This window comes from Pagrus pagrus (assembly GCF_965226575.1).
Source record: "Pagrus pagrus genome assembly, contig: HAP1_SCAFFOLD_44, whole genome shotgun sequence".
Taxonomy (NCBI): domain Eukaryota; kingdom Metazoa; phylum Chordata; class Actinopteri; order Spariformes; family Sparidae; genus Pagrus; species Pagrus pagrus.
The window spans coordinates 194,217-205,118 of record NW_028175419.1 but is presented as its reverse complement, the minus strand read 5'-3'; the positions used below and the strand labels follow the sequence as shown (position 1 = coordinate 205,118).

The window sequence follows — 10,902 nt, the reverse complement described above, 5'->3', positions numbered from 1 at the left end:
TGGCGGTTGGTCGGATAGCTCCATGTCGTGAGCATTGTCTGAGCGCTCGAGGTCCGTGATCGATTCGCCATATAAAGCAAGTCTGTTCTTAAAGGGCTCCAAAGCCGCCACGATCTCTCTTAACTGCTGCCGAGATGGTGGTATCAAACTTACTGAGGATGTCCGAGCGCATTTCGTCCATCATCTCCCTCATGTTCGGCAACAGGGTGATGTGGCCGGGTGAGCCATCTCTCCCCTGGTCACTGCATGGCGCTGTGCCAGCCTGTGCAGGTTAATGTGGGGCAGCGCTGCGGGTGATTAAAACCAGGTGTGTTGGTCGCCGCTCTCCCGATCTGCTTCTGCTGTGCGGTGAGTCTGGCGTGTTGGTCGGCGTGCATGTCCGTGTCTCCCCGTCGTGTTATTAAGGTAGGTACCCTTTATTATCTGCTGTTTCATCGCAAATTTATTTGGCTCTGGGGCTTCATCCTCCCGCTGCAGTGCTGGGAGCGACAGTGAGCCGGCGGGCGCGAGCAGGTTGGGTGCAGTAGAGCTCAGAGGTATGCTGCTCGTATTTGTCTGCTGCTGCAGTTTTTCACTTATTGCCCTAGTTGTGACACATTCTCTTTTGCTGTGCAGCGAGGCTGCCGTAACCAGCGGTCCCCCGTTCTCCTAGTTCTGCATCTATCCATTTGGCGTCCTGGTGCGTTCCAGTCATCGGCCACCATGATAAGGGTTGCTGCTGTCCTGGCTCGGCTCCAGGTGGACTGAGATGTGTCATACTGTCTCAGGTCACTGTATGTGGTTACAGCCTCAGGCCCAGTTTGAAGGCGTCACGCCATTATTGTACCCACACCACGAAATCCAGTCCGAGTCCAGCAGAGTTGGCTCACCTGTCTTCTCTTGATTTAACACATTATTTTCCTTTATTAATTTAAATATCAAAGATTGTTTTGTGGATTTAATTTAGGTTGCACTTAGTTTATTATTTGTTTGCTAATAGTTTAGATTGTCTTTATTGCATTAAGCTGATTTTGGGTTAAAATATTATTTTCTTTCTTTGTTTAATATTTGATCCAAACCTAAGTTGGTTTATATTGTGGTGTTAATTTTCTTAAATTCCTTAGTTATAAACTGAATTTGTTATTTCCTTTTTTTTTGTGATATATAAAATATTTCTATTTTGTTCTGATATTTTCTTTGGGTTTCTTTGGTATTAATTAATTGATTAATTGTGTATTTGGTTTCCTTTTCTTGCTTTTTAAACCGTAGATTCCCCCAGAGGTCCCCACACTGTGCCTTGTGTTAATTTTGTGTTTTTCTTGTTTTACAACAGGTGCTGAGGCCCAAGCGAGTGGCAGTCCTCCCCTGGTGGTGGTGTTTGACACAGTCTTTTGGTTGCAGTGCACTGTTGGTTTATAGTTTGGATTTTGTCCCTTTTTGAGTTCCCTGCCGCCATGGTGAGCCCCAGCTCACCATTGTTTCTTTTGCCAGTGTGGTGGCTCTATCTGCATATTCCCCCTTGGGTCAGCTAAGCCTGCAACCCTCCTTTAGTCATTTTAAGCCATTTTGTTAAAGTATATTTCTTTGAAACCACGTCCTCTGGCCCTCGTGATTGTACAAACCTGTGTTGGCTAGGGCTGCAACGATTAGTCGACGTAATCGATTATGTCAACAATAAAAATTTGTCGACGCAAAACTTTTGCGTTATACCGATGCCTAGAGTCTTATGCCGTTCCTCGGAGAGGTGGCCAAAGTTATGCCGATTGCTGCTCAGCGGCTTATACCGATGCCTAGCCTTATGCCGTTCCTCGGAGAGGTGGCCAAATTTATGTCGATTGCTGCTCAGCGGCTTATACCGATGCCTAGAGCCTTATGCCGTTCCTCGTAGAGGTGGCCAAATTTATGTCGATTGCTGCTCAGTGGCTTATACCGATCCCCAGACTCTTATACCGTTCCTAGGAGTGGTGTGCCGCTGTTGTGCCGCTGTTATGCCGCTGATATTCCGCCGACACATGACGGTGTGTGCTGCTAGAGAGCGTTATGCTTCTGAGAGACTGCTGGATGGGTACCGTCCCCTGATGGATATGCAAATGTAGTGCCGCTGGGCTGGTTTTACGACAAGTGCTGCCATAAATGTATACATTGTTGTAGTCTTTTTTAACAATGCTAACTTAACACATTGCCGTAAATAAAGGAACGTAGGCTATGTGTTTCTTTTGGATGTTATGTTGGTGGGATGTAGGCATATAGACAGTAATTACACGTGGGATTCTTGCAATATGATAGCAAAGTAATATGTCTAAATTTGGGCCAATACACTACTTAAAGCTAATGAAAGCGATAGCCTTAGCTAACATGGTTACTGTAAGCCCAGCCACCGTAGCCAGTCTGACTAATCGATAGCAGAAACTTTGAGCCAACCAACTAAACAATACTTCCTGACAGGCTTCCTTTACTAGGAGAACACAACAATACATTACTTCGTATAAAAAATTCAGTCTGAATCATTGTATCAAACAACTGTTGGAAATTAATGTATTGGGGTATTTTCTATGATCCACCTTCAGATAGTCTGAAATGACAATCCACATATGTATTGTTTACACCACATATTACTGTTAATTCAAACATTTGCTTGAGAGTGAAGATTCAGTTAGATAGACATACTAGTACATTACTAGTATATGAAATGTGTTTCTATGAGTATTTTAGGCTAATTGGACAGGGTAAATACATAACAAACATTAGAGGGTGTAGTCATTTTTTATTGTCAAAAACTCTCCATAACACAAACAGATAACCATTGTTGAACAGGTCAGGAACGATTAGTTGCTGGAGGGTGAATGGTTCAGCAGAGAGACCTGGTGAAAGTAGGAGGAGGAAGATGAGAGAAATGAGAGAGAGTGAGGGGGACAGAAAAAAACAGAGCTTGCAGAAAAGCTTGAAGAAAATTTACAAAAAAGTCTAGTTCGTTGCTTTCTTCTTGGCAGAACACAAATGAACCATTAGTACTACACTAGGGATGAGAGATTCATTAAGCCTGACAATGACGCACTGAAAGGATAATGGTAACAGGTGTGAGGCATATTAAAAACAGTGACTTCAAACTACAAAAATATAGTCTAGAAATGGTTGTTTTGGTGTTAGAGGGTTATTGACACTGTGACTGATCTAACTATTAATCACAGTCATGGCCTGTGGGAAGTTTTGGGCCAATGAAAACCCTCATATGTGGACAAACAAAAATTCTGCTGCAGGCACAGGTTTGGAGAGGTGACCATGACCACTGGGCTGAACAGCGTGCATGCTATAGATAATGTGTGAAACATCAACCGCTAAAAAGGCAACTCATACTGAGTAGCGTTTGAGAAGAATGCTTAGTATTTTTACTTAAGTATGATTTTTTTTGCAGTTGGCTGCAGACTGCAGTTGGCCTCACAAAACAATGCCCGGTCCCCCACTGACACTGACACTGAAAATGACTCTTACCTCTTGCTTGACCCCCACTGACACCATATCTCTTTCACTTTGTTATCACTTATGGTTCTGTCTGTCTCGTTATCATGTTGTCTATTTATTGTTTATTGTTTGGCACACATAGCTTCGAGACCAAAACAAATTCCTTGTATGTGAAAACCTACTTGGCAATAAACTTCTTTCTCATTCTGATTCTGATTTTAAGACCAGAAGTTGAAATTGAGTTTTAGTTTTAATATTTTAGTAATGTAACTGTATTCATACTTTAACACAGATTTTCAGTACTCTTTCTACCACTGGGTTCCTCGTACAGAGCTCACAGCGCTTACCAGAGGGGAGGAGTTTGAACAGGTTGTGTCCAGTTGTGCACAAATGTTTCCTACCCGTTTTAATCGCCTGGTTCCTCTGTCGGAGCGCAGGTATGGCTACAGAACCCTGGGTGAGGTGGCTCACTGTAGTACCCACGACTCTCTCCTCTGCTATGGAGCCAGAACGGTGACTTTAAAATTTGGCATCCAAAAAAAAAATTGGCATTGAAAACAAAACCAGTACTGAAAAAGGAAACATTGGCATTGAAACATTTGTATTGAAAACAGTTGTATTGGCATTGAAACAAGTATTGGCACTGAAAAAGGAAACTAATTAAAATAATTAAAATCTGAAAATCTTATTATTTTATTTTATTGGGATTTTTTGTATTTTTCAATGACAATCTTGAGATTTTTTCTTCATGTCACTTTTTTTTCAGTGACAGATTTTTTTACAATGTCAGTATTTTTTCAGTGTCACTGATTTTCAGTTTCAACTTTCTGTCACTGTTTTGGCGTCGAGAGGGAGGGGTCTGAGGGGAGGGGCAAGTAGAGCGTGGTTTGCATATAATTTGCATATCGGCATCCTGAAGAAGTGCGCAACCCGCCATCAGCCCGAAGCCTCTGGCATGGTGGCATTGCTAAAATGTCCAGTCCACCGGGAACTTCCAAACCGCAAGTAAGTCTGTTTTTTTTCTCTGCTATTTACATGTTTATTCACATGCAACCTGGCCTGTTTGGTTAGCTTTTAACGGCCGTTATGTTGTTTTTGTAGAGGTCCGCTGGAACATGTAAGTTTCTAACATTAGCCGTGTTGGCTAACTTAACCTGTGGTTAATGCAGGATCAAAAATAAACACCCGCCAAGCGCCGAACACGGCTAAAAGTCGGTTTTGGCAGAAAAATAAATTAATGTCATGTGTCACCGGCCTGGCGGTAAATACTTGTTGCTGCCAAGTAATAATACATCACAACAGCGGCTAACAGTAACATAGCCTGGGACGTTAACATTGACATGATAAACAGTAGGGCTTCGGCTGTGTAGTTAAGCTACTGACATCCCCAGCACACGCACACACACACCATACAGAGTCTCATCTTTGAGCCGCTAGCTCAGCTTCAACGCAGGTATGCCACAATAACTCTTACAAGGGCCGCGAATTTGCTTCTGGTGACGATAAAAATGTTCCAGCGGACTCTGTTTCCAGCGCGGTCATGGAGAGTCTGAGCAGCTAACTTACTGAGCTGTGACTACCAGCTCTGCTTTTCTCAGTTTACCTGCCACTGACAGATGAGCCAGAAAGTTAAATGTGGACCCTGAGTAAATGGTAGCTAATGTTAAGTCTCCAGCCCTGTGATGTTTTGCCGTTGTGTTTTTCACAAAGACCCTGGCCGAGTGAAAGTTAACTTTAAACGGCTGTTGTGCTGGTTTGGCAGCGGTCCACTGAAACCAATGCTAAGTTATTAGGTGTTGGCTAGCTAATCTGTGGTTAATGATAGTTAGCGTTAATTCTCCAGCCCTGTGATGTCTCTTTTCTTTTTCTTTAGGAGTTAGAGGCCAGTGTTATTGCTGCTGCACAAGGCCTCATAAACGTGCTAACGCAAAATATTCAGCAGCATCACACCCCAGCACAGCAGAATCCAGTGCAGTCACATGAGCAACAGAATCGACAAGCACAAACAACAAAACAAACAGTGCAGGAGGAGATGACCAGGTGTTTAATTTATTTGTGATCATATGTTTGACTTATTTGATGGAAAATTATATTTCATAATGTTGATTTATTTTCATCTGTTAACCTCCCACATGCAGGTCATTTCCTGGCTTCTTTACCAAAAGGAAAGGCAAAAACCGCTTTTCACCCTTACAAACCACTCAAGGGAAGCCGAAAGTCTGTAAGCCATTCAGTGTGTATGTATATTTGGTGAATAAGGGCTGTACCAGCACGCCTTCTGCACCTGAAGAGCTGGAGTTGAGCCAAGCAGGGTTGGGGAAGAGGTCCCTCACTTTGACGGATGATATGAGCCATGCAATGGTATTGCAACCACTCTTTAAATTTAAGTTAATCATAATTTTGGCATTACAGTCCAACTGCATGCACACTATTAAACTTGTCAATATACAGTAGTTATTGTGATGCTATTACTATACAAAACAATTTAAAGTATTAGTTATAAATACTTTTATTCGTTTTATTATACTGTCCTTTTTTAACCGCCTTTTCCCATTTCTGTTATTGATTTCTCAGGTAAATAAAATTCTCATTGAAGAATATCCCAAAATGGAGGGGGTGGAAGGGTGGTTGTTCTACAAGGCTTCAGGTGCATACCATTTTCAAACACCTTTCCTTTGGATGGTGCAGGAACACCAACATTCAGAACTCTTTCTCTCACTTTCTGTATTTGCAGGTGGCCACGGTAGAAGAAAATTGCTTGCCATTCCTCCTGATGTAGACGGGTATACAGGTAGACTGATTCGCAGTGTTTCGGGTGCTGGGAAGACGACCATGTACATTGTTCCACTGCAGCAGGACCTTGATCTTACTCCACTGCCATCTGATGCCACTGAATTTCAAAAAATGCCTAAGGCTGCATGCCAAGTGTGCAAAGAAAACATGCCTCTGCATATCCTAGCATTGCACATCGAGGGTTGTATGGAGTCTGCAGCAGATGATGATGATGAGGTAAATGCATATAACAGAGAAGATATGGCGAAACAGTACATATATTTGGGAATCACAGTGTAATAAATGGTAAAATACCATCACATTGTTTTGTAGATGGTAACACTATTTCATAACACATAAAACATATCTCAATATCTTATATATAAACTATACTCCTAACAATGATACATTTGAACTTTACGAAGCAAGAATTAAACCCTGTACTGTAATAATTCAGAACATCATGAAGTGCTCTGAGTTCCTCAGATGTTTTTTATAGACAGTTGAGATAATACACTGTTTGCAAAAAAGTGTCCGGAAATTTTTATTGTTTCTATGTATGTCGTAGCATTGATTATTTCTCCTCCTATGTATTTATGGATACAGCTGTTTGTTACTTTACAGGACTGGCAGAATGAGTTCGAGGTTCTTTCTGTCACAAACTCACCACTTGCGCACCCTAACAAAGAGTCCAGAGATTGTGGCCAGGTAATGATTTTGAGCTGATATCTTGAAAGATATGTAAAATTGCAGACAGAGACCTTGTGCAATTGATTTGAATATCTGTTGTCTACAGGATAGAAAGGAATGCCCTATATGTTGTGGCTGCTTTCCATCAGATGAAATTGTTCTGCATGCAAGCCTGTGTGGGGAAAGGTTTGCCATTCTATCATGTTATCATACATTTTATTTCCCCAACATATTGTCTTTGTTAAAGCTGTGTCTCCTTGTAATATATCTACTATGCACTATATCAGGGATTTGGGATTAATTTAAATATAATTTGCATCTTTATTTTAGCCTTCATAATGCACAAGAAATGCTGTGATAACACAAGAGTGTAATGGCAAGGTTACTCAATGGGCATCTAGGTTGACACATAGGTCCAAAATAACATCAGTAGAATGCCTTTTTACCATTGTTTTTCAGGTGTGCTGAAACATAAACATTGATATATTATACTGAATATTACATACAAATTGAATGTTTTAATGTGTTTTTGTTGATCCTTGTCAGTCTACAGGACATGTTGAACTACAGTACAGACAGCTGTGTGCTACGGGAGGGAAGCGTATCTATGGCCGATATGTCTAGGTGATTTTTTACCCCCATCTTTTTTCATCAGTCATTTGTTTTCCTACGGTGTCATTAAATTCAAAGTTAAGTAATTGATTTTTCTCTCTTTTTTTTTCTTTTTTTCTTGCTGCTTTTTAATAGTGACGATGATGTCCTCCAGTGGCTTGCAAGCCAAGTAGATGCAAGCAAAGATTTTAAGATCTGCATCACCCGGGACAACCTCGTCCAAAGAGGCCTAATTCAGTGGCAGAGACAGAAGAAGGGCTCCCCTGTCAACAAACTCAATGTGACTTTCATTGGCGAAGCTGGAATCGACACTGGAGCATTAAGCAAAGAATTTTTGACTGGTAATGTATCTTTTATGACAATCTCTCGCACCAAACACTACTGAAATCAGGTTCATAGGTACAATATTTTTTTATTTACTGAACGGTGTTTTCTGTCATCATTTATTGTATTTAGAAATGATGCATGGCATTGAGAGGCGATTGTTTGAGGGCAGTGGCAAGAAGGGAAAGAGTCCTGTCTACTCTATGTGTGACCTAGAAAATGGTTTCTACAGGTTTGCATTGTTTCCTAGTTATCCTACATTATGCAGTTTATGCAAGTAAAAGTAAAAAGTCACAATTACAATGTCTGCACTGTTTGCTGATGACATGCAGAACTGCAGGAGAAGTGTTTTCTGTCAGCCTAGCTCAGGGTGGCCCAGCACCATGCTTCTTCAGAAATTGGTGTTACCAGTTTCTTGCAACAGGGGACTTTGATGCTCTGCAGCTGACCAAAGATGATGTGGATGATCTTGAATATGCCTCACTCATAGAAAAGGTGAGTACATCTGCTATGAACAACTGTGCAAGACCATTAAAGGCTTTTCTTAGTGTACAGTATTTCATTGCTATACTGTTAATAAATTTGTTGTAATTTTAGGTGGAGGCAGCAACTGATCTGACACAGTTGACAGATGAAATCGTGAGTTGTGGTTACACTGGTTTGCTAAAGATGGACCGAAAGGACAGAATCATAAGGTCCGTACTTATTTTCCAGAGTACAATTTTTATTTTTATATAATTCATTTTGATGCACCCAGCATCAGTAGCCACTATAACAGAATAGTATTATTACTGTTTTTAGAAATGCAGCATTTGAACTTAAAATATAAATTTGTACAGCCTTGTCTTAGTCTTAATTTAGTTGTGTGGAAAAAAGCATGTATTTCCCTTTTGTTTATGGGTCTTCTGCAAATCAAGACAAACTTTGTTCCCTGTTCTCAATAGAGCCATTGTTCTGCATGCTACAATGCGTCTGACTCCTATGCTTCAGCAAATTAGAAATGGGATGAAGGTCTACAACCTTCTGGATGTGATTGGGAAGCATCAAACTCTCTGCTCAAACCTGTTTGTCCCCAAAGAGGACGATGACAGAGTAAGGATTCTGGGCATTAAATCATCCAGATTTGCTTTACTGCTATGACTTGATAATATGCTTAGAAACCCTACAGGATGTAGTAGTAGAGCTGCATCTCTTTATGATTGATACCATTATCTTTTTATGACTTTCTGTTATTGCTTTGCTTAACCTTTTTTGTTTTTGAAGAATACAAAGTCATATGTAATGTGGACCTGTGGTCTTTTTTCAAAGTTTCTATGTGTTCCTATATGTGTAGTCAACCCTCCTCCTTTTTTCCCCCCTTTTGCCCCCCCCCCCCAGCCGGATGCTGATTACATAATGAGTATCCTAGTGCCTGAGCTGAGTGAGAAGGGAAGTCCAAGGCAAGCAAGAGAAAATGCCATCATCAACTTCCTCCAGGACTTTCTACAAGACCTGGAAAACACAGGTTTGACTTAACCTGTCTTTCTCACATTTTAAAGTACTATACATATTTGCCATGCAAACAGCTGTTACCTAAAATGAGTAGAGCAGAATATGATTCCATGTACATGACCTACATTTGGCACTTATTATAGCACTCCACCAAAAAGGACCATCAATAGATTTCCTTTTTAGAAACATTAATTTTGTGGGTAATGGCGGGTGGCAATGCTTATGGCAAAATGGTCCAGGTTTTGAACTTCACTAGAGCCTTTCTGGACTTTGCCCTCCACAGCCCAAAGACATATGTAATAGATCAAAATACATGTTTCTTAAGAAAAAAAAAAATTCCCAGAATGCAGGAATATTGTTTAAGCTTATGTGTCCCCTCCAATGTTGAATGGAAACATATGCCTGTGGTGACAACATAGTACACTACAAATGTAATCAAAAGATTTCATACTGTATACCTGGTATTCTTTTGGATTACATTATTCTAGGACTATTCCTACCTTTTGTTTTTATCTTTCAGTTATGTCAGTGTATATTAAATAGAAATGAATGCAGTAGGGTTAGTTGAAATAGGCCTTTGGGATTAATCGTGCAAATTGGTAAATAGGGTTGGCTTCTTGCAGTGTTGGATTTTTACTCCATTGTAATGAAATACTCTGATTTGTTTTATCATGCAGATCAGAATGAAGACCAGAAAATGTGTGAGCCTCTGACCCAAGAGGAGCTGCTAAGTGAAGGGCACTGGAATCAACAAAAGCACGCAAGCCTGTCTGTCCCAACAGTAATGCAGTGGTTAACTGGACAAAGGCACAAGCCCCTTCTTCCATCAGAGAGGGCAGATTTTAAAATAAATCTAATATTTGAACACCACTGTAATGAGAAAATGCCTGGTCACCACATTTGTTTCCCACTTGTAAGTGCCTGCACAAATACAATAACTATTCCTGTCGAACATATGAAAACATACACAGAGTTCAGAGATATAATGACAGTAGCAATCAGAATGGGTAGAGACTTCGGTCGTGTGTAGAGGTCATGTTTTGTGACCACTGATGTTTACTTGAAAGTCAGCCAGTATTGTGAATTTTTTTTGGCATTTTTGTTAAATCTGTTCAGTGAGCTATTTATTGTTCTGTGAGAGTCTTAATAAAAAAAATACAGATAGCAAATACAGATAAGTCAAACCATAAAAACAGCTCAATATTACGGTTTGGTTCTTCACACTTGATTCTCCCATTGCATTGTTTTTTTAGTTTGGGATCACTGCTAACAGTTTATTTGAAAAAAGGTCATTTAAGAACTCTGTATTTGCATTTTGTTTACAGCGCACTGACAAATGTACATGTAATGTAAAACCTTGAAATGTGATGCTGTTCCTCAAATTACAAGGTTACGTGTACTATTGAAAAGTTGAAATTGTTCAGTCTTCCACATACACATTAGTTTCAACATGTGTATGGCAAATTCATGTCATTTAAGTGAAATCAACTTTGTGGGGGTTTGGATTTTTTACTAAATCGTCAGCAAAAATTAACTTGACAACAATAAATATGGACATAATGCGGTCTGTGGCCT

The 10,902-nt window shown here is 40.3% G+C and overlaps 1 protein-coding gene across 1 annotated transcript; it reads left to right on the top strand.

Annotated features, from left to right (window-relative positions):
• Positions 1 to 4,318: 4,318 nt before the first annotated feature.
• LOC311253785 (uncharacterized protein) lies at positions 4,319 to 10,894 on the top strand. The gene is made up of 15 exons (XM_084384266.1): positions 4,319 to 4,443; positions 5,312 to 5,478; positions 5,577 to 5,799; positions 6,013 to 6,085; positions 6,173 to 6,447; positions 6,835 to 6,918; positions 7,007 to 7,086; positions 7,447 to 7,524; positions 7,648 to 7,853; positions 7,969 to 8,068; positions 8,169 to 8,331; positions 8,434 to 8,531; positions 8,781 to 8,928; positions 9,214 to 9,340; positions 10,005 to 10,894. The coding sequence occupies exons 1-15, from the start codon at positions 4,411 to 4,413 to the stop codon at positions 10,355 to 10,357; spliced, it is 2,208 nt and encodes a 735-aa protein (XP_084240392.1). The 5' UTR covers positions 4,319 to 4,410; the 3' UTR covers positions 10,358 to 10,894.
• Positions 10,895 to 10,902: the final 8 nt, after the last annotated feature.